The sequence below is a fragment of the Myxocyprinus asiaticus genome, chromosome 9 (genome assembly GCF_019703515.2).
Source record: "Myxocyprinus asiaticus isolate MX2 ecotype Aquarium Trade chromosome 9, UBuf_Myxa_2, whole genome shotgun sequence".
Classification (NCBI taxonomy): domain Eukaryota; kingdom Metazoa; phylum Chordata; class Actinopteri; order Cypriniformes; family Catostomidae; genus Myxocyprinus; species Myxocyprinus asiaticus.
In genome coordinates, this window is record NC_059352.1 from 45595736 (window position 1) to 45621005 (window position 25270).

Below are 25270 nucleotides of genomic sequence, written 5' to 3' on the forward strand. Positions count from 1 at the left end.
AGGCAGACTAACGTGGATAAAAGTAACAATCAATGCTCTGTTTGTGCGATGGGTCATAAATTGGCCCAGATTAAATCTGTGGATCTCTTTTTGCCGAAGACAATTGTCAGGATTCCGTGGAATGGTTTTAAACATGATTAAATGTGTTAAATGGAACTGAGTGTGATTAAATTATTTAGGCCACGAACAGTACACACTGTTTTCGTTTGAAAAAGCATTGATTTTGCTACGTTCACACCTCTCATCCACGCTGGAACTGCATTTCCCTCCACTGAAAATGGGGACATCAAAAACACTCTATAGTACCACATATTTTGGCAAACGATGATGTTAGAAAATATATTAGTGTGGACTTACAAAACAATCATGCTAAGGTAAAACATGTGCATATAACTTTACAAATTATGGGAATTCCTTAATGCTGGTGCAGATTCTAGGTGGGTCTATTCATAAAAAAAAAACAAGACAAACGGGTGCATTTTAAATGTATTTATTGACTCTTGATTCATTGCATATGACATCCATTCTTTCAAAGATGACTGGAATGTTTCAGGTAGTGGGAAAAAACAGGGACAGTTCAAAATAAAGAGGGAAACCCACTAACTACCAAATTTTACTGCATATCCAAAGGCCAGAGATAATAAGCACCTGTTCCTCGTCATCGTGACAGGTCAGAGAGGATTGTGTACAACAGACCATTGTATAGCCTTTTATCCATGTAAACCCACATAGCCTTTTCTTAGAAACTCAAGATCCATACTTTAAAACAATTCACACTATATTATCCTGCCAAATTGTGGAGAAAATAATGGTGGCAGCATGTTGAATTCTACTACAGGTATTTTTGTACCTTTAAAGTGAACAAGGAATAGTCTGGAATTCTAGCCTCTATTATAAATACTATCTTGACTACTCTCGATGAACATTTAAATCAAGATCTTCTCTACACACTGACGTGGCAAACAATAGCTACTGACAGACTGTAATTCAGCCCTATAAAATGTCAAATGTACTCCTACAATCTCATCCTGAAGAACTGTATATGGCAAAGAAATAAACAGAACCAAAAGAAATTCTCAATAACATTTAGTATTTACATTGTACATTGTAATTCACCAAGAAATGGTGGGTGGCAAAAAAAAATGGAACACTTTAAATTAATATCCTATTAAAAACACCAAAGTATTACAAAAAGCACAAAAAAAAAAAAAAAAAAAAAATCATGGCTGTTTAAGCAGCGAGGTTGGAGTTTATTAACTGAGAAGTAAACATACACTATCCCAATTGGAAATCTAGCTCCTAAATCAATAGTATTCTTTATCTTTCTTTCTTTTTTCTATTTATTTCCTTTTTTGCTGACTGAGAATTCTAATCTTAGTCTATTTCACAAAATGTGTTGACACCTCAAGTTGTTCATATGTGAGGAAGTTTCTCTCGGGTGTCAAAAAAAACAAAAAACAGTGCAGGTTTTTGTGCTATTGGAGAGCGGTTTTGTTTTATACTCAACCACCTGCCCGTAGATTAGCAGGACAGATAATGAGTTTTAGGTTGAGTGGCAAGTGCTATTCATAAAATTCACTATGGGATAATGTAGAGAATAAAAAGTCTGAATGTCAACTCGGCGGGCACAAAATATTTGTAACATGGCTAAGTGCTTTACTAATAGACAGGTGTATATAAAGTCATAGCTTTAGAATCTGCTGAGTGTTTTTTAAAAGAAAACAGTAACACTTTACAATATGGTTCTAGTCATTAACATTTAATAATGCATTAGAAATCATGAATTAATAATAAATTATGATTTAACAGAATGTATTAATCCTGTATAATAATGTTAATTTATCAAAGTCCTGTTAGTCCCATTGCATTAAATTCTGTTAAATCATAATTTATTATTAATTAATGATACCTAATGCATTAATAAACGTTAATGACTAGAACCATATTGTAAAGTGTTATCAAGAAAACGTTATGTAAATAACCTTTATCAAGCAAGTTAACGGTAAAGTGTTCAGACTTTCATCCAAGAATGTGTAAATGTCCTGAAATACATTCCTGCATTGCTCCATCAAAACTGGCCTTGCTAAACTATTTCTATATCTAGCCAATCTGAGCTCAATTTGAAATTCAAAGGATTTTCAATCCTGACAACTCTTTAGAAGCTTATTCAGGGACTATAAAGATATTTGTTAAACTTTTGTGAATGACCCTGTCAAGAAATGGATTCTATAAAAAATGGACATATTTACATAAATAATATGCGTTTTGTTCCATGCACCAAATAGAAATGTATCAGTATAGTCCAATAAATTGGCCTTATCTACCGAGTAAAACACATTTTCAGGGCTACTTTCTAAAAACCTTAATAGAAAACCCAAAGAAACATCGACACCCTAAGTTAAAAGAAAACTTACAAATGTACCAGTCAGTTTGATACCAAAATACAAGATATAATCTCTCCGAGCTGAAGGGCATGAACATGCCAACAAAAGAATTGTACTTAAATGATCACAACAGGTTATAATAGTAAATTATATACACAAGAACTTATACTGGATTCCTGCATTTAGTGAATTCACAATAGGTACTTGATGCAAGAACCTGATTTTGCATTGAACAATATTCCCCAGGCTTATGGCAAATGGCAGAAACCACAGATGTTTTAAAGACACCCAAGGCACTCTTTTTCACAAGCAATAATAACAAATCAAACAAGTTTAGTATTTTAGTAAAATGTTACTGTTCAAACTTTCGCTGGTAACCCTATAGATCGTCTATATCCCTATGAACACTGTAAACCCCAGTGTGAATGTAGGTAGTCAAAAGATTACAAGCTTAAATGACAAAACACTAGGTATGATATGTAAAAAATTATTGTTTGCAGCATGAAATGTCCCGTACAATAAACGACAGCACCACCAGCAACACAACTAATGCTTATCAATCAAGCTAACTCACTAAAACATGGCAACCAGTAAGAAAAGTACAAAACATTAAGTTATTGCACATAAGAGAGGCTCAGAGTCTTGCGTCAATTTTTGCCCAGCATATTTCTCTGAAGCTGTGCCTTAAATATTATTCTGGGACTGCAAAGACGTCGTACACCTACTCCGTTTTAATTTCAATGCTCAACGGCCGATCGTTGTGCCATTTTTTCATGTGCTTCTCCAGAGTGCCGTAGACGCTGAAAGGCATATGGCATATCTCACATTTGTAAACGTCCTTGCCCGTCTGTCCGTGCGTCTTCATGTGTCGCGTTAGCTTGCTACTTTGAGCGCAGGCATAGCTACAGAGCTCGCACTTGTACGGTCTCTCTCCGGTGTGGCTGCGACGATGCACTGTCAAGTTGCTGCAGTTCTTGAAGACCTTGCCGCAAAACTCGCAAGTGTCACTACGGCGGCCATCCTTGGAGCTGGGTCGACCAGTGGGGAAGTGGGGCGTACTGGCCCTACTTCCCGTACCACTGCGCCCTGAAGCCGTCCCTCCATTTAGCTCGCCAGGGGGAGTGGAGAACCTGAGACTGCCATTCTCCGAGGAGTGCTCTGAAGAGGTGGCGAAAGGCGATTGTCTTGAGTCCCCAAAGTTGACGATAGGATCCTTGAGCTGGTGGGACGCGGCATATCCAGCCAGCCACTGAGAGTACACATTCTCCGTGTTGGGGGTTGTAGGAGTAGGTAGATCAAAGTCTTTTTCGACCTTTATGCGTTTCGAGATGGGGCTGTCGGATCCTGGACTTCCAGCCAGAAGTTTTCGAGAGAGGTCGTCATTTGGGTACGAGGCCGTTCCATTTACCGTGGGTCCATATCCTTCATTAACTTGGTCGGACTCTTTTGGGGAGTCTTCACCACCTTTCTTGCTAGGTGATCTGTGGTCAGCTCGTGTGTACAAGTTTATATGAATTGACTCTGCACTTTTGTTGTGATGGTGTCTATTGTTCTCATGGTGACGTGCACCTTCTAGGCTCAAGCTAAAGATGATGTCATTCCTCTCACCTGCCTCACTCTCATTCTCCTCCTCCTCTTCTTCTTCTTCCTCCTCCTCTTCCTCCTCTTCATCATCCTCTTCCTCCTCCTCTTCATCTTCGTCATATTCCTCCTCCTGTCCATTTTCAGAGATCATGCCATTGTTCTCACTTTTCAACTTTGCCACCACAGATTTGAGAGCATTGGTGGCACTGCTTAGCAAATCACTTGTTCCTGGTTCCGGAGAACTGGCAGTTGAAAGGCCATCATCAGATTTGGAGGTAATGGAGGAGGATTTGTGCTGATGAGTCTTCATGTGGCGCTTCAACTTGCTGGCTTGAGTGCAAGCATGGTTGCACAGGTGGCACTTGTACGGTTTTTCTCCAGTATGACTGCGCCTATGGACAATCAGGTTGCTCTGGAACTTGAAGGACTTCCCACAGAACTCGCAAGACTTTGCCTTCACAGTTGGCATGGTTGGAGTTTGTTGAGTTGGTGTTGAATGAGATCCAGGAGAATGAGAAGCCCCAGGTTGGAATGGCTGAAGAAGCCGTTGCATAGGGCTAGGACGGTTGGGCGACATGGGTGGAGAGGACCCAGCAGAGTTCCCAGCCAGTTCCCGTAGTCGTCTTGAGAAGTCCATAGATGGGGAGTCCAAAGGTACTGAATTAAGACGCAGTACCCTATCAAAGGCGCTTGGGTGGTGGGGGGCCAAAGCAAGATCATCTGTGCTCATATGATGCCGTGGTGGGGGACTAAAGAGTGGAGGCGTCCTGGGATATCGACCTTCTCTAGGAACTGACGACCCTTCTCTGTTGGCTATCCTCATCAAGCTATAGGGGCTACTATCTGCTAGGTGGGCTGTGTGCAGTGGTTGCTGCGAGGCACAGTCACCACCCATGCCTGGAGCACAGGCCACCCGAGGAGTTAACGGACTTCCAGGTTCACTCTCCAGGTATATTCGGAAACCATGAGTGTTCTGGGCATGCTGTAGCAGGAACCAGGCGGTGCTGAATGACTGTTTACAAGTTGTGCAAGTGTAGCTGCTGGGCTCATCTTTTTCTGCAAGACAAAAGCAAAGAGGGAAGGTAAGCAGTCCATCCAGGAAAATAAATTAGCTTTACATTATGTTAAAATAATAAGCAGTATTGAAGGCCAATCTTGTTACATAACTAAATTTCAGTAAGTATTTCAGCGTGTTTACATGCATGACCTTGCACTGATTATGCTTAATAACCCGACAATGTGTAAGACTTTTTTAACACCTTAAATCTTCTTCTTTTATCTGGAAAAGGCCATAAACGGTATAAGCAAAAACCGATCAGCACAAGTTGATTTTTGCCCATGATCTAGATTTTGATCTACATGTTAATATCTTTACTGCCGTTCTTACTGGTTTATCCAATGTTATGTTGTTAAAAGCAGAGAACCCACTGATTTCAAATGTAATGTATACAAGGTTTTCTTGCATTGTCTGGTTTTTTAGAAAATTTGATTTTTGATAGTTAAGAGTGTATTGGTGTGCATGTAAACACACTCACTAAGCAAGTACTTCCAGCTAATGGCTTGTTCCTTGCAGGCATTATAACATCAACCTTTCACTTTCTAGCCCTGAGTTTAAGCCACAAAACCACACCACAAAAATTATACAGTGAAGCTCATAATGTATTCAGTTGTGTATTCTGATATGTAGTAAACATCTTTACTTTTACAATTGTGGTCTTGCCTAAGCATTTTGACACAATAAGTCACAACTATACTTGCAAAACCTGACCTTGTGAAACTGTAAGTGAGGTTGTTCAGGTTCTGCATTCTAGGTCTACATTCCAGAGTCATATCTCAACTGTTTTGCCTCTCTCTGTGGTATCTGACACAAAGAGCAGAAAAAAAAAAAAAAAACCTGTACCCAATCAAAACACTTTTTTTACTGCATAAAAGATTTGAGGGGGCGGCTGGTAAATTATGGATCATTACAATCTGCAAAAATTACAGTTAATTGCTGCCACCTGTGTAGAATTTGACCTCCTCAGGAGATTTTTCCGTCATAAAAAGGCCACTCTCTTTGCATGCCTATTCTCAAGATTTCTAAAATTATACCCTTTAGCATTATCATATGAATTATAAGATTTACGCATACATATCCTTCGAGGAGTTAAAAATACATACAGTACATGCTTCTCAATAAGCATCAATTATTAATGTTAATAATGTTCCTTTTCATTAGCTTAGCAAATTCAGACACTTCAATTTCTTATGAACGTAATATGCACTGTGTATGGTTTTGGTCATCTTGTTAGCTCTAATATAAACAAACACAAACACACTGAAGAAGACCCCAGGCACTTCCTGGCACTTAACAGCTATCTTAAATATAAGAGAAGGGCTTTTCTTAGCTAGCTATATGGGCTAATCATCCTGCGTCGCTGACATTTAAAACTTCCACCTCCCAACAGCAGCCATTACTTGATGGCCTTGTCTAAGAGGACAACTTATTGATTACTTTCAACCTTGTTCTTCTTAGAACACAGCTGAAAATCACATTTTCTTTAGTGATATGCCAAGAGCAATGGTGAGGGAAGGGTATGTCAGAACAATTTGTGGGCACTTGTTCACATTTCAAAGAAAATACAGTAATTGTTCTTATCTGCTTAAAACATCAACAGAATATCCTTTACTATGATAAATCTAAGGCATTTAAAATTATTGATTTTTTTTAAATTCCATTCATATTAAACAACAAGCCTAAAGGCAACCTATTATTTTCCTTCATTTCCTTGCTGCTCACTTTCCTTGTATCTCTCTCAGTCTCTCGCTCTTTGACCTGGTCAGACTTCATTGTGTTTCACCAAGCGAATGACCACAGACAAAATGCTATTTGACCAAAACAAATACTTCAGTGACAGAGTGATGTGCAGGACATATTTATGACCCTAACCGCATGTGCTTGATTGCAAATAATTTGTTTGAAATGGTATAAAATAGTATTATTTTCACCAAAGATGATTTGTGTTTGAACTGATTAGAGCAACTTACCACAGTGAACATCCAATAAATTTGCAAACTCTTAAGATTTGTCATGTATGAATGAATGATCTTACCAGCCACACTTTTCAAACCACAACTAAAAATAAACAAAATGGTGTAATTGGCACGATCCACAAATATTTCTTTTTTTAAAGCATTACAGGCACAAATGTCATGTTCTTTGTAGCGAGAACTATTAGATGTTTGATAAACTATTGTCGAACATAAAATTAACCTATCATGAAAGGTAGGTAGTCTAGACATGTCCCAAATTTTGGTAACAAACAATCTAAACATACAAAATAATATGTGTAAAATAAAACGGCTCTATATATTTAATATTTAAATATTATATTTATATTTTTTTATATTTACTATCTCCTGAGGTAGACGATAAGAACTGTCTGAGGGTTAAGGAGCCTGCTTTCACTGACCCTTTGCAGAAAAACTTTTTTAAAAGAGCTTTAGGCCCTATTTTGCACCCTAATTAGGGAAAGTGTCAGTTGCAACCTCTGCTCTTCAGGTTACATTTTATGCTTGAATCCAAGAGCAACATTCTCAAGTCACACGGTAAGAAAATGCACTAAGTGTGGTTTAAAATACAGTCCTTTTCCTAAAACACACAGATAAGAATCAAAGTGAAACCAAAGACTTGATCTTTGAGCTTTAAGGGCCCTGAGCAGAGCATTTGACACCGTCAGGACACATTCAAGCGCTGCTATTTGAGAAGCATAAAGGCGATGAGGCTACAATTACACACAATTTACTGGAAAATAATTGCACTTTATTCAAGCATCTGTGCCCTCACACCTGACCCCATTTAAATCTAGACTAACAATTATTGTCATATTTAAATCACCATGATAAAAGGCTCCTAATGACATACACCGATACTCTTGGACAAGGAATATGGAAAACCAGATTTGGCTCCAAAATTTTTAAATGGTAACTTGCAGCTGGAAATAAAAATGAGTATTTTGTGGCTTTCAGTCCCTGTGTGTTTGTTTTGAGGCCATCTATATGCTAGTGTACTTGATATACTCATTTACAATTTGCAATCTTTCTCATCTGGGAACCGGTCCAAAAATATTGACGACTCATCAAGCACTAAACAGATTTTGTCAAATCAAACACTTTCTAGAATCTCCCTCCCCCAATACTACCTGAAACCGACTAACAAGTAGCAAGTCATGGTTCACGACTGACGTAAATGACTGAAGTTCAGCCATGTAACTCTATGTGGCACAAGCTGGTAGGTTCTTTGAACTTGTTACCTGTTAGCCAATCGGTTCGCTTACATGTGACATGTTAATCCAATCGGCTCACATGGTGTAAGCTGATTGGTCCTTTGACATGTAATCGGGTAGCCAATCAACTTGTGTCACTCTACATTACTTTGCAGATAAGCTGGTTTCACTGCAGAATGCTGCAAGAGTTTTTCTCTGAAACCCACCACCACATGTCTAGATCTGCTACATTTGGATTGTATGTATGTCTATTTGTGCCGCAGCATGTCCTACAAGCTTAACTCGGTATGTTTGTGTATGTTCTAGCAGTAGAAAGTCTCTGTACTTGCTTTGCAGCAGCAGCGTAGCAGATCTAGTCTGCCGAGACCACTATCCAATCGATATGTCATACCCACATTAACATACTAAATCTTTCCGAGAGTTTACCTGACTTAACTAAAACCTACCTTACAAAAACTGAAGAGCCCTTTGATATGTCACGCCCAAACTTCAACACAGGAAGGAAAACTGCACTTGTCAAATTATTTCATAGAATCTTTCATTTCTAGTGTACTCAGTCCAAGAGCTGGACATATGCAGGGACACATGCACATAACACACACCCTACCCCCCACAGCAAACTGAAAGTGTCTGAGTGGGGTGAGAATGGGAAGCCATGTTGTGACCTCTCACAGAGCGCCAAGCAATGGGGCAGCAGTCACCTTAGCAACACACATTTAAGAAGGCAGACAGACAAAAAGAAGTGGACCAGATGGAGAGGTGAAGGCAATGATGGTTTAAAGAGATGGATTGGGGGAGGTGATAGTCTGCTGAAAAGAAAGATGAACTGGACTTGTCTGCTCAGGGTAGAGGTGGGAGTTATACAACTAGTATATATATGTGTGTATATATATATATATATGTGTATATATATATGTGTGTGTATATATATAATATATATATATCTTTTTTCACATGTTTTCTTTGCCACAGTTCTCTTTTTGGTTGATCTTTCTTTGCTGGACCATGGGTAATGTAGTTCGCTGGGTACTCCGCTATCAAACACGATTTTAAACAATGAAGTTGAAGTAACGCAGATGATAAACAACCTCGGAGCTCACGGTAGGTCTGTCTTTAAAGGTTTGTAAGTTATCGGTCAAAATCAATTCACCTATGGAACAAATGAATGGGATTTTCACTTCCGGAACCAGACTGTTGTGCTCTATTGTTTCTCCTAGACAGAAATGAGGTTAAATGAAGAGCAAATGGTGACTTTTGCATATTGTAAGTGTCTTTCTTTAATTTTCTCCAGAATTTTTTTTCTGTGTTTCTGTGAAAATTCTTTAGGTTTGTTAAAGTGTTTTCTCTGAAGTTTCCGAAGAGATCTCAAACAAAAAGATATCAAAGTCTGCAATCGAAAGTCATAGATTTCAAAATAAACTCAAACATTTCTCATCAAATTCTTCCAAGACCAATTAATCTGAACTGTTTAAAATTTTAAGAGTAATTATTACAGTAAATACTCATAAGTCTCATTAGCCTTACAGTAATGGTTCTTGGTTTATTTACAGTCGGACATGACTAAATGAATGACATGCAGTTCAGTAAGTTTTTGATTCACTAAAAAGAACCGGCTGCAACGAGTCATTAATTTGGTTCATTTGATTCTCGGTTCCCAACCCTACTAATAAAGCACTGAAAGTGCAGTCTCTGAGCAATAATATTGGGTGGGTGACTTCTCGCTTCATTAATTCCTGAAAGGTCCAAAAAACAAATGGCCTTCTGCACCGACACATAGTATACAATTAGGGGTCCAGTACAGTACTGAATTTTACGACCCAGCCAACATTTCCACACTGCTCAACAAAGATTATTTCAAGTCATCCTGTCTCTTTTCTATTCCTTTCTTTTCATTCTCCTGCTCCAAGATAGGACTACAGGCTTAAACGAGCATGTGATAGTCGGGCTGGTGAGAGGATCCATTCAGTAAGCCCCCTCAGGCAGAGCTCTGCTACTGGAACCAGTACAAAAAGACCAGTGTTCCCAATTCAAATAACAGCCACAGGGTCAATATTTAAGGCTTCCCATCTGGCGCATCCTGAGCACGAGTGATGTTGTAAATCTAGCCATAATTGAAACAAATGTATTTTCAAATGAAAAGTGCTTTAAAACTGCTATCCAGTGGTATCCTGCTGACTAAACTCTGGAGAAATTAAACAAGTGTCCTTTCTGTTTAGTTTAATATACAGAGACAACTGTTAATAAGCGATTTGTAGGTTGATTTTCTTGACAAGTCAAACATTGTGGCTTAATGTCATTTGTGAAACACACACTGCAGTTTAAATAAGAACTTAAACTAAAGGTTAAGCTGAAATTTAAAGGAATAGTGAAAATTCTGTCATTTTTCATGTAATAAATTGGATCATTTCTTTTAATATAGCTAACATTCACATATAATAGCGCTAGCACACAACGAAACAACTGGTAGAAATTAAGAAAGGACCCTAAACATAACATTTACCATCAGTTAGCTTCTATAAGATGGATGGAATGATCACTTGGCTGAGACAAGCCACCCTCACCCCAATTCTTCATTTGGGTGACATTGAGCTGGATTCCAGCACTCTGCATCTCTATTTAATTGGATACATATGTTGTAATCTGCACTGCGATATGGTAGCAGATCGGAGAGTTCTGCAAACCGCCACTGCTTTATCATCAGTGAGGAGACTGTTAAAAATAGCCAGTGAAATCTGAAATGAATACCTGTCTACACCTTGTCCAAACCAGACACATGTTTCCTGCAACAAGTAATTTTTCTGTCCTCACTGAAAGCAAAAATACTGCGTACCGCAACATAATCCCAGCCAAACAGAACATATTTGATGTTTAATGTGCCAATGTGAAGCAGGATGTTCGGTATCTAAACTGAATACATGTCAAAATAAGAAGTTAATAATATATGCTTCTTGTAAATTAAAGCCTTAGGGACACTTCACACAGGACGCGTTCAAAAACAGAATGTAGCGGTCTCGAGAAGCATTTTTAAAATGTGCTTAAGTGTCATAAAAACAATGTCACAACGCAAAAAATCTTAATGGGGCCATGACATGAGGAATCAAATTTTTTTTGACTCATACTATAAAAATATACTGTAAGCTTCAGAACTCAAAACTTCCTCCTCACTGCAAAAAGAGCTTTTGTTGAAACCACGCTGCCAAAACGACTCGTTCTCTACTTCCTCCACATTGTGATGTCACACTGTGGTAGACATTTGCATCTGACCGTTTCTGACAGAGGGTCAGAAAGAGGGTGGAAGTTTATCATTTTTTTTAAAATATATGATTTTTTTTTTTTTTTGGCACAAAAACTTTAATATTAGAAGTGAACCCTTAAGGAACATATAAAAATAATAAAAAGGGCATGTCTTGACCCCTTTAATGGTCCTAAATATAGGCTTCATGTTCTTTATGGAAAACAGAATATATTTTTTTGTTTTGTTTTGTTTTGTTTTGATTTGAGGTTAAATATGACCAGGACATTTTCTTGAGAATCACCCATCAAAACATGTCCATCTATTCCATGTTTACATAGACAAACAATTAATTAAAAAAACAGCTTAAGAATGCGTTCTGTGGGCACAGCCTCTTATTAATAAATCAACATTGACCTGATATGGATGAATGTTATTGCAAAACTGCTTTTTGCAAAAGATGTTTTCATGTAGACGTCTGGTAGATTAATCACGGCTGACTTAAGCTAGTTCAAGCTACAAGGTTGTATCATAGGTTATTATTGTTGCAAAAGAATGAGGCAGGTGAATCCTATCTGTAATTGCTATCATATTTCAATTGCAACAACACAATAAATTAACCTGGGGTTTCATCGTTGGACTCAACAGATAAATCTGCCATTTAAAAACGCACAGCTCAGGAATGTCAAACGGAGCTGGAACGTTACCTGTGTGCTTTTGCCAAAAATCTGTCTGGAGCCCTGTATATCACAACGCTTATACAGTACATACTTTTAGGAGACTGTAGGGTCAGAGGTCACAGAGAGCAAGCTATTTTCTCTGCTGAAAAGACAAGCATTGCTGGTCACCAGCATATATTGAGTTGTGGATGCCTGGACCAACTTGGAAATTTGTGCTGGTCTTAGCTGTGGTCTTTTCAGCTGGGTTCACCAGGTCATCTACTGTAGTTGGTGTAAACAACATTTTATATAATCTCATGGAGAACAGGGTGAGCCATTTGTTTGCTTGTATGCTTTTGTCAGTTTTAGAGTGAGCGTTTATGTGGAGGTCATCACGTAGCTTCTTTTTATGAACTCTGAAGACATTAAAACAAAGGCACAAACGCTTCCTTATTTGCTATAGAGAAGGAAGCACAGATTTTCTTCTTTCAAAAGGTAGTTCACCCAAAAATGAACATTTTCTTCTTTTACTCACCCTCATGTTGTTTCAGACCCGTATTAATTTCTTTCTTTAATGGAACACAAAAGGTGAGGATGAGAAAACAATGAGAGAATTTTAATTTTACGGTTAATTTTTAATTTGAACTATTCCTTTAGGACACTGATAACTAAAGTAATGTGACTGTGTAAAAAGTGGAAGACAGTAATTGAGAGAAGCAACAAGCGTAAGAGGGGGTACTGAAGGTGAGCTCTGGCCCTCTGGTGACAGCACGATTTATACGCAGGCAGCTGCAGGACAGCGCAGTCTTGTGAGCCATCTTTAGATCTGCACTAGAAGGGCCCTTATTTTCAGACATTCCAGGGAGGCGCTGGCAAGACCATACACATACATGGCCCTGCTGAGGTCAAGGGGCACAGCTCTGTGAGCGGTGGAGCCAAGTGGAAGAGTATTTGACAGAGTGGCGCAGGAGACATGCATCGGCTTGTTGGGTTCTGCTCTAGTTCAGGGGCACTTTGAAAGATTTTAAAGCACAATCACATACAGCCTCAGTGTCTGCTGTACTACAGCACTTATTTGAACTCAGTTATATAGAAACATTTCATTCAATGTTATACTACATTGAGAGTAGAGAAAAGAGCAGAACATAGGTCTTGAGACATGTTTTAAACATTTGAATTCTTTTAACTTGACATGGCGTCTAAAATGTGCCGCTCCTGCGTGAGGCACTGAAAAAAAAGCAAAACGTGCCACAATGGTCAAAGATGTCTGTCTAGCGCATTAAAACGTAGGAAAACAATTACATGTTCTACTTTAAGTATGTAAGTAGAGCAGAGCGCACGTGTCTCGAGATGCGTTTTTTACAGCTGACATTCTATTTAACTTGTGCGAGACACTGAATAAAACAGCGAGAGGCAGCACAAAGGTCAAAGACATCTATCTATCGCATATTTACATTGGAAAACTTAGTGTGTAAGTTCTTCCTAAATGGTTGCTAGAGTGTTCTATTGGTGGTTTCTGGCATTTGCTTACAGGTTCACGTCAAAAGAGCCCATATCTTCGATAATATTCAGGTCCCTAGACATTAGGTCCCTTATTCAAAGTAAATCTAAAGCCCAAAGTACACTTCGGTCAGACGCAAATGCTAGGCGTCTGTGTACAGGACGCGCGAAGCAGTCATCCTCAGCAGAGTACCCGAGCACTAAATGTATACTGCTTGATTTTGCAAGCCACGTGTACTCTGAATGTAGAGTTGGGGTACTCGAGTTTGGACTCGGACTTGAGTCCGAGTCACAAGTCCAATTATAATGGACTTGGACTTGTCACGGACTCTGATGCATTTTTACGCGGACTTGACTCGGACTCGAGCCTTTGGGACTCGGGATTTTTTTTCCGAGTCCAGCCGAGTCCATGACATTTGTGATGCAATGGAAAAAAAAATAACAAAATTAATGAACACATCTCTGTCTGCATGCAGCTGTATTAACACCTGAAGTCGTAGATGTAGCCAGAGCTGTTTCACTGTGTTTAAGCAAACATGCACACACACATACGCACAGGCACACTCATCAGTCAACCAATATGCTTAAATGTTACTACAGAGACTACTGTATAACATCGACCACCGAGGTGGCTGGCATGACGAAAACATAAAGACGGGAATGTATCCAATGTAACAGAAACTAAGCAAGGCAGTTTCACACGACACGGGACCTGACAACTGTGTGTGCTGTTTGTGCAGTCAAGACAGTGCTCGCATTGCGGTTTAAAACTTAAAATCAAGAACTTCATTGAGTCAAGTCACCCACATCATGTCTCTCACAGTTGATTGAAAACAGCATATCGAAATAAAAATACATAAAAATAGTATTAATATTGGATATTAAGTCTTTTTAGGTGTAATGTAGTCTCTTGTGGACAACATTGCGTATGTTGTCAGCTTGAACTGGTCCATGATAGCTTGATGAATTAACTGTGTAACTTTTTAAATAGTCGGGGAAAAAAGCGTTATTGCTAAAGCAGACAGCAACTCTAAACAGATGAACAGCACCAATTTATTTTTGATTGACAATTTTCAAAGCATTGACGAGCTGCTTAAAATACATTCTTTTACAGCATTTGTCCATCATTCACAACATTCAACCATGCACAATAAAATATAGGATATTTTGGGCAGTGAAATGTTTTGTTTATAATTTAATTATAGACTATAAAATAAATGTATCATTCGATGACAGAGTTTGTGTATGAAGCTTAACTTCATGTAACCACATGAATTTAGTTGGTTATGATGTTTTTATTTTAAATGTTTACCTTATTTTATTTTTATTGTATACCACCGGGTAACTTATGCACGTCTTTTTTTAGCCCATATCTCTTGACACTTTTGAAGGACAATTCTGTTAAATTTATGCCTCAAAATTATTATTCTCCATGTTTTTGCAGTTAAAGAAGAGCTCAATGAAATTTCTTTGCTTGGTATTTAAAGATTTCAGATTGATTGCAGACCAACGAGGCTGCCGCTTAAGCAAATATCAATTATTATCATTTTTTTAATCTTCTGCGGCAGCTGCTACGAGAAGCATCAGGGATTTAGGTACACGAGCAGCACGCAGAACTGCCCTGCATTGCGCGGTTTCCTGCAAATTAACTAGAAAATCATGTCCGTAACAACATGGCCCTAATATTATTAGTGGGCTTTTCAGGTGTTTTTGGATGTAGCATTTGCAGTCAAATCGTGAGACCTAATTTCTCAGCAAGTGCGAATTACTACTGTGTTGACTCATTTGTATGTACTGTATTTTCCCAAATCAGTCGGAATATAGAGACTCAGAAAGAAATCTCAGTATAGACTATTATTTCTTCAGATAGGGATCATTTTAGATAAAACTAAATTAAAGTGAATTGACAAATTGAAAATGCAGTAGAAATAAAAACTAAATTAAATTTTGAAACATAATAACCTTGGTTGTAATGACTAAAACAGCTTTCACTTTCTTTAGTCTATGTTTGAGTGGAGGGGAAAAAGCAACAAATAATTGAAATGTCAACAGAACGCAATAAGAATTGTGTTGAAGGACAGTTTTGTCTTCATACACCTAAAGGATATGCTTTCATTCTAAAACCACTTTGAAGTCTGTTCTGCAGACTAATCATAAAATGCCTACATGAATTGCAACAGAGGTGTTTTTGTTACATTTATATTGACAAACTGTTTTTCTTAGTTGTGAAGTTTATAATAAGCTTAAAATATTGATGTTGAGTTTACGGTTACAATTCAGATTCATGAACAGATTCATTCGACTCAGACTCAGCCTGTTATGGACTCGGTCTTGAGTCCGACTTGGCCCCTTTTGGACTCGGACTCAACTCGGACTCGATTTTTTAAAGACTCGGACTTGACTCGGACTCGACTAAGGTGGACTCGAACCCACACTATCTGAATGAGCAGTATGCGCTTGCGCATAGATTTTTTTTTAACTAATTAGTCAGTCCACAAGGTGGCAACACTCACAGTTGAGCCTTTGCTGTCATGAAGAAGTGCAAGAAGAAGATGTACTGTAATCGCAGGAGACAAATGTGGAAAACACAAAAGTGGATGTGCATGTCAAGAGCGCATGTGTGAGGAGGACAGGAGATACCTCCACTGTAGAACTCCAGTCTGAAGGCATATAAAGACATACTTATGGCTCTTAACTCTTGAAGAGAAATAGTCCAGTCTCTCATAGCAATCACATTTGGTCCCCACTGACTTTCTTTTCCATATGTGTACTCACAGGAAGACTTCTGCCTCTTTTTACATGACAGAAAAGTCTTGGGGATGCTCTATACCACAACGAGGGTATTTGTCCTCTCAGTGTGCTGGGCCTCTGAGTTTATACGTGTCTTTGTGTATGTGACAGTGTCTCTGTGTGTGTCTGTCTACGATAGTTCACTGTGACAGGCGAGGAGGGCAGGGGTTCACAGAGCAGGGCAGAAGATGACCCATTCTCATCCAGCCGATCATGACAAGACAAGAGCAAAGAGGAGAGATGGGAGGGGTATCAGAATTTGGAAAGATTTTGGTTACTAAATTCAGAAGTCCTTGCCCATTCTTATCACTGCTCTTACTGCTTGTGTCCATATGTATCTTAGACCACAGTCAGCTGGACATGACCGGCTAATGGATATTGCACACAAAAATGGCTGAAATCACCAGTTTCAATCTAATTCGTTGGTTTCTACGCAGCTTTCAGGAGTCAGGGGGTTTGCCAGTTTGGTGACCTTTCTTGTCTTAATGGCTGGTTCTTGGCCACAATAGAGAGCAAAAGTTGGGTCCCAGAAGTAAAAATCCCAATTATTTTTTCCATATGGGAATTGATTTTTAATGATAACTTAAATCTTTAAAGACAGATCAACTCTGAGCTCTGCGCAGAGCATGTGAGCGAAGCGGAGCAGTGTGACACTCCGCTCAATAACCCGCACCATGCGTGTGCGCTCCACTCAGCCGCTCACGGCCCAAGCGGGCGCTCCGCTCAAGTACCGTTCACACTCACTGGTAAAAAAGCATTCGCTCAAATCCCGCTCCGACATTACATTTCTCTCTAGTATACTTGGTTCCAAGCACGTACACAGGGGGTAGCTACAGTGGCCCAAGCAACTGCCCCTTTGACCACATGGGCTGAGCAGCCCCTCTGGGTGAAATATAGACTATAGGGTGACATTTATTAAATTATCAAATGATTAGTAACATACACATCTGAAATTATGCGTTTGTATTGTTGTGTTTTTGTATATAAAATCTCGCTGTGTATTTTGGACTGGTTTTCAACGGCTGTTCGATAATCGGTCTACCAGACCTTCATTATCATTTGCAATCAGTCAAATATTTCTCTGTTAGCACATATGCCATTGAACATCTTCAAATAATACCTTAAAAAAAAATCAGTTCATCAAAAAATCAAGTCATCAAACATGCCTCTACAAGTGATAAAATATGTGTGTTGGCACAGAAACTCGCATACACGCAAATTTGCGCTTTTCAGTTTACGAGTGATACAACCGACCCAGAAAACTAAAATCTTTTCAACTTTAAAGTTTGTTCGTGTCATTTATGGCAATAATGAAAACATGGACTGGTACCAGGAAAAATATTGCAGCTAAAAGTGAAATTCATAATTGTTCTTCCGTTGTCTCCATGAAATGATTATAATGTTGATTTGATACATCAATATGTTTCTGATTTAATGCTATCAGACTTTGGGTCTGTAAATTAAAATGAGCATTTCTCATCCTAATTTTGTGTTCAGTTTTAAAGGGTTTATTAAGTTATCCAGAAAACAGCAGTGAATGTTTTTCTCTTTTTCAGTGTTGTTGCTTTATTAATATTATATTTATATGTACGAATCATATGCAATCTAAAGGACTGTGGTTATTTATATAATAATTATTATATTAGTAGATATCATGTGCCCCCTTTGTTTTTCCTTGATATTTTTAAAGCGTTATAAAGTGAATCTGGACTTTATATGCGTCAAACGATCATGTCTTGTGCATGCACTCTTTATATGTACAGCAAGGTTTAACCATGGATTTAACGAATAAAAAAATACTTGTCCTGCATAAAGTGAGATTTTGTCCAATATATATATTAGATGAAATCATGTTTAATGATCCTAAAACAAATACAAATTATTGAATTCACAAATTACACTGCCTTCGTTTAAGAAAGTTTTTTTTATATATAGATTTTTTCTCTGCGCATGAATGCAGCAAGCGATGTTGGAAGAGGATATCTGCAAACACTAATCTAGAGTCTTTTTTTTTTACGTTTTATTCTTGTTAAGGTGTGGATTTGGCTTTGGGAAACCGACCAGCGGTTATGAGCCACTTTATCCCGAAGCAGAAATCGAAAGCTGGTCAATTAAGTGACATAATTCCGCTGTGAAATTCTCTATGCGAGAGCGGAAATCTTTACTAATCAAATGATCAATTTGGCATGAAAGCAGAATGCTCCGCCTGCAAATTAGGACACTGCAAGATCATCATACATGTTTATTAGTTTTGTGTGTGTGTTCACCGGGATTCAAGGCAAAATGCTTTGCCAATATACAGTATTATTAATCTTACATATTCAAATGAGGGTGCTCTAACGTTCGCACCCCCGCAGAACCAGGTCTGCATCTAGCTGGCAGCTGCACTAACATGATGGCAAAACAACAAGACACATTACTTTTCTATTAATTTATTATCAAATAGTAGTGTAGTCTACTAGCTCACCTTTTGCTGCACTACCATGTTTGCGTAGCACATCCTCGTGCTCTCAGGCAATGTGACACGTACGATTCCAGAAGGAATATTTGCTAATTCTCACGGTCTCTCCACACTCTGGAGCTGGTTGGTTTGGTTCATGGCTTGGAACTCTTTTATGAAATCCCTATGGAAGAAATAAATGGGAAAAATACTTCCGGAACCAAGACGGCTGAAAGAGTGGGCAGGCACTGTTGGGCTCTATATGATGCAAAGTGGACATGATTTCATGCCAGTTGTTGAAAGTCTGACTATACGAGACTATATGTAGCTTGGCACACCAACATCACATCACCAACTAATGCTCATATATCTATGTATGTCAAAAACACCAGAAGCACTATTTATAAGATTTTTCCCTTGATGAAAGCATCTAACCATGTCTGTCTTGTTTTCATACTTGCATTGTTTCAACCTTCCCATCAAACCCTCTTTCTTGCTGTAAACGTCGGTAGACACGCTTTCACATGCAAACTCAACACGCCACTTAAACTGTCATGGTCCTTTATGTCCAGTCAGTAAGACGCTGAATGGAAGCTTTGTGATGGTTTCATGCCTGCATTCTACAAGTGCTCAATTTGTTACAGCTGTAATGTCACTACGGTGTTGCTCAAATGCAAGAAGGGGCAAACAAACTAGAGAAAGAGGGATGAGAAGACAGAGGAAAGAAAGAGATACTGAGACTGTGGGTCTAAGATGGGATTAAATGAAAGAGTGAAAGAGAAGAGCAAACATACAAAAGAATGAGAGGACAGTGAGACTGGTGGGAGAAGAGAGAGAGAAATACATTAATGGACTGATAAGTGCTATAGCATATTAACCTCTTTAATTGGCAATGTGCTCTCGCCGAACTCAAGGATTGTTTCATACTGATGACAGCTGACGAGGTGAGATGCTACAGGCATAGGACATCTGCTCTCTGGCTAGACAGCTAACAATTCTTGACACTGCATTGAACATTTGACAGTGCTACTAAAAGAAATAAAGGGATTCCAAAGACAGACCATGCGGGCAAAGAGTAATTGAAGACTTCTCAAAGAAACAGTTTACGCAAAAATGGAAATTTTGTCATCATTTACTCACCCTGGTGTTCCAAACCCATATCATTCTTTCTGGAACACAAAATGAGATATTTTGAAGAATGTTCACACTGCTTTTTCCAGTGAAAGCATAGTGACCAGTTGGGATGGAAATCATTCGGATTTGAACTATTCCGGTTCTGATTCCGATTCCTCTAAATGATTACTGTTCCTTAATGATTCTTTTAGGACTTTTAAGGAAGTTTGAAACATTTGAATTCTTACTGCATTTACTTCTTATTTTTATTGCATTTCGAGCTTGAGTCTCGACATGATGAAATTACACTCAAAACTTTTTTTAACATATTTTTAAGATTTACGCATTTAAATGTCATAACAAAATTCTATCAAATTTAATAGTTATTTTTTTAACCAAATTTAATTCATAAAACGTGAAATATTTTATTTTTTATTTTACTTTGTTAAAGATTACACAATTCAATTTGAAGGAATTTTGCTATCAAACTGAAACATGTAAATCATAAAATTATGTTCTGAGTGTAGTAGCTAAGTCAAAAATAAACAAATAAATAAAAAACAGTGAAACAACAAGCAAAAACCCCACTGTTTTCTTCATTGTCCAACTGTTTTTGTCCACTATGTGATAGGGTCTCAGCCCACTATTCATCATCATTATATTTTGGATAAATGCGTGTTTTGCCCACTGCCAGCTCATTCTTGTTTTTCATACAAAACTGGATGTCATTTTTTTCACTATTCATCATTATTATTTTTTGGGAACCTGGAGTCAACTTGAATAATATTATATGGTAATATAATATTTATTATTATTATTATTATTACAACTATTATACAATAATAATATATTGAGATTTAATATTATAATATAATCAAGCTTTTAATTTGGCGCAGGAACACCCTAAGCGTTTTTGGTTGTAGCAGAGTTAACAACATCTGTATAATATGCTCCTCATTTTAACATCTTCTCCTCCTCTGTCCACAAATACCCAGTACCATGAGGTATTTTATTTATATTAACTTATAGTGTCCAAACATATTTGGAATTATGCAAAAGTGAAATTAAAGTGAATCTGGAGTGCTTTAAATATAACACTGTAATAATGCACACAATACAGACCGGACAGAGCAGCACACATAAACGTTGAAGCGAGCAGTGTGTGCAGACTATTTATTTATTTAATTAAATCACAGCCTTTTATGGTTTAATAATCGCACAAGGTCATATTGAGATTTACATTTTCTTATGATTAATAGTGTAACCCTAAGAGTCATATGTTTGGGAATTGGACTATCCTTGACGTGCTGTATGTTTTCACTTTAGATTCAAAAGAACCGGCTCATAAGAGTCACTTGTTCGGGAATTGGACTACACTGGACAAGAAGTAAGTATCAGATTCACTAAAGAGAACAGGCTCACAAGAGTCATTTGTTCAGGACTCGGACTACACTGGTAGTGCTTTATTTTTTGATTCACTAAAAAGACCATCTCATAAGTGTAATTTGTTCCGAAATCGAACTATACTGGATGCGCTGTTTGTTTTGTGCTGTAGATTTAAAAGAAATGGCCAATAAGAGTAATTTGTTGGGTATCTGACTACACTGGTAGTGCTGTATGTTTTTGATTTATTAAAGAAAAGGCTCATGAGAGCCATTCGTTCGGAAATTGGACTACAATGAAAAGGTTGTATGTTTTGTGCTGAAGACACAAAAGGACCAGCCAATAAGAGTAATTTGTTTGGAAATTGGACTATACTGGACACGCTGTATGTTTTACACGTGTGAGGAATAGACCAAAATATGAATCGCTATACACTGAAAAACGTTCCCTCCACCAAGTATGAAGTCAATGATACCAAACGCCATTGGGTTTCATTTTGGGGTGAACTTTTCAGGTCAGTTTCATTGCTGTTGTTATTTTGCAACCTGCAAGACTTTACCTTCAAAACTCAAGAACTCAAGTATGCAGTTAGATTTGTGTCTCTATAATTTCAGAAAAATACATCTAATGCTAAAGTATATTTACAGTATATCAGGGAGAAGCAGTAACTGATAAAGGTCAAACTATTTCCCCATGGTGACCATTTCCTGAGTTGTTTTGAGTGAAGGAAGAAGAAAGTAAATAGACAAGGAGAGCACACCTAACCGACCTCTATCTTGACAGTGATGGCCTCAGCTACTTTGACCCTAACTTTCACAAAATAAATCACATCTCATGTAGGCTAAATAGAGATATGGACGAACTAAACCTATTCATAAACGAGTGCAACAGGAGAACTTTATAGCCTAGACCCATCCACCTTCAGAGGCGATATTGATAGGGCATCTAAAGCTCAAGTATTCACTTACCAGACAAAGCTACACAGCACCATCTGGAAGAGGTGGCCCACTTTGTGGGGTCGGAGATGCCGTATAGCACAGACACATTGAAACTGAGAACGTGAAAAAGAGATCAACAGAACCACATCAGGAAAACAGATAGATCGAGAAAACACTCTCTATCGCACTCACACACACACACATACCCAACAGAATCAAACACACAAAGACGCACAAATGCACGCTGCGAAACCGTGACACACCGAGACCCCTGCTGTGCGTGAGAGCCCCATCAAAAAATCTGCATAAATACATATGCAAATGTACGGGTCAACTGATAGACAAGTGAAGAGCATGCTAAGGAACATATTTATCCATCTCTATGTGAAACAGACATAATGAATGCACACATAACAAATGCTTGTTTTGCCCACTGCCAGCTCATTCTTGTTTTTCATACAAAACTGGATGTCATTTTTTCATTACATCTATCATATTCAATACACAATGAGATATTATCCAAATATCCAATTAAAAATCCTATCTCCTGGACTTTGATTTGTGATTATATTGTCTTGTGCTCTCAAAAGTTTTTTTCTTGTGTTTGTGTGCGTATATAGACCTGAGTGGTGTGAATTATCTTTAAAACAGGCACACAAGTGAGGACAAGGCCAGCCAACCGGTATGAACTAGTCCAGGAGTCAGCGCCTCTTTGCCTTCGGCTAAAAAAACAAGAAAAACTAAACCTAGTTGCATTTGATATATAGTCAGCAGATATGAGGGCAGTGTATGTGTATGAGTGTGTATATGTTGTCTTGTCAGATTTAAGAAACCTGGAACTTGGCCAAGTTGATCTAGAAATGGACAGCGACTGTCTGGGTGAGCGGACAGCCCTTCCCCCCTTCGGCAGTTCTCGGCCTGACCCTGCGCTAACCTAAGAACACATGCCCAGCAAGCGCGCCTCTCCCTCAATCACTTTCTCTTCCTTTACTTCAGAACTTCTTCTTAAATGTAGTTCTTTTTAACTTTCTCAGACTTTTCCCAACTTTTTGGGGTGAACTATCCCTTTAAGACTTTCCTCAACATGCCCTTAAATCTCTCTTTTCATCTGTCTGGTTTCCTTACTTGTTCTGGTTGAATTTATGTAGATGTTTCTTTCTCATTCTCTCGGTTCCTCTCTCGTTCCCTCTAAAGCTCTTCAGAGAGCGAGACATAGATCATTCCGGCTTCATCCCCCCTGCTCTATTCAGGATAAACAAAGTGCCTCAAGTTCAGGCCCCACCCCAGGACCCTTAAACAAAGCCATCTATCATGCTGTCTGGCCCGACCTGTTTGGCCACAGCCAGGGCTGTCTCAGCCACCGAGCCCCCCGCCCTGAGCACAATTCCCCCATTGTGTCCCCGCCGGCCTCCCTGCTGGTCTCTTCTCACACCCCATGACATAAACACGGGGTTAAGTCAGGCTCCAGAGGCGAGCCAGCACCTGTGATGAGGCAGATAAAGGTAGTGCCAGCAGCAGTTCATCTTACATTATGAAACACAGGCACTGATTTTCTAAACATACCTTTAGTGGCGAAAAACCAGTCACACCGCATGACCGTGGCCCACTCATCACTTTCAGGGAAAATATCCAGATTTCTGCGAGACTGACAGCACAAATCAGAATTGAAAAATAATGATTGTTTTCAAACACTGCCCCCATTCATAACTGTGATGCAGTAGGCATTTGCGGACCCACCTTTCTCACCAAACTGGCTCAAAGAATGGGTCCACTTGGACCTACTGGGAGACATGGAGATGTTCGGAAAAAAATAAGGGAAAAATTATGGCTTGATCCACAAATGCACTTTTTGGTGCAATATGGAATTTTATTTACAGTGCGCCAATAAAAAGAGGGAGAATCCAAACGTGAAGTCATACATATGTGACGAGAAGGAGGCCGTGGCCGGGCCATGATGGAGCACGGCCAGCGCTGAATCAGCTGATCAGAGGGAGAGCGAGATAAATGGCAGCCAAAGACCCCGGTTCAGGAGAGAGCAACGCACGCGGCCGCATTGCATGTGTGTTCTTATGTTTATGTTTGTTTTATGTTGAGTTTCTGATTAAACTTTACGTTGACTGTTCAGCTGGTTCCCACCTCCTCCTTGCCTGTCATTATACTGACATTATACTTACAGTGGTGCTGAAACATGGGAGGAAGTAGGGATGTGCTGTTGCGGAGTCTTCGTCACTGCCATCTGCCAGGGGAGCAGCCGCAGCTGTCTGCCTGGGGACGGAGGGGTCGCTGCCAAGAGCCGAAGGAACTGTGGTCATCTGCTGAGAAGGGGAGGAGTGGTTCCGTCTGCCAGGGGAGGAGCGAGCTGGCATCCGCCAGAAGGCGGAGGAGCAGTTGAGGACTGGGCGACAGCGCGTCCGAGAGCCAGCGAGCAAGTTCTTCTCTCTCTCTCTCCTCTCTTTCTCTCTCTGTGTCTCCGCTCATCCTTTCCCTCTCCCCATGCCTCCCCTCGTCTCTCCCCCAGGTTCGCAGGAGGCTGACAGGACCACCGGCTGACAGAATGGCTGGAAGGGCAGCATCTCCCTTCCAGAGATGGGGGGGAAAATAGTCAGACTGGTGGCGCCCCAGCCTGAATCGGGCGGGGGAGGAGAAGGGCGTGGCCGGGCCATGATGGAGCACGGCCGCTGCTGAATCAGCTGATCAGCAGGAGAGTGAGATAAAGGGCAGCCAGAGATGGCAGTTCAGGAGGGAGAGAGAGAGACGCATGCAGCCACGAGATATAACAGTAACCTCTCTGCTTGGCCTTCCGCGCTGGACACACCGAAGCCTTGTGCCCTGTCTGCTGACAGAAAAAGCACACTACCATTTGGCCAGCTGTAAACTTTGGTCTTTGTGCACATACAGTATATTCTGGGTGTCCCAGATCAGTCCCACCGCCAAAGTTAGGCTGAAGGTAGTGTGTTTTACTTTGTGGTAGTTGAGAGCGAG

The 25270-nt window shown here is 39.3% G+C and overlaps 1 protein-coding gene across 1 annotated transcript in view; it reads right to left on the reverse strand.

Moving 5' to 3' along the window:
- Nucleotides 1-480: 480 nt before the first annotated feature.
- Nucleotides 481-25270, reverse strand: part of LOC127446680 (B-cell lymphoma/leukemia 11A-like) — a 44244-nt gene continuing 19454 nt past the window's right edge. Inside the window, exon 3 of the mRNA XM_051707811.1 lies at nucleotides 481-5024. Within this exon, the coding sequence (XP_051563771.1) occupies nucleotides 3106-5024 (1919 nt within the window). The 3' untranslated portion in view covers nucleotides 481-3105. The remainder of the gene's footprint in view (nucleotides 5025-25270) is intronic.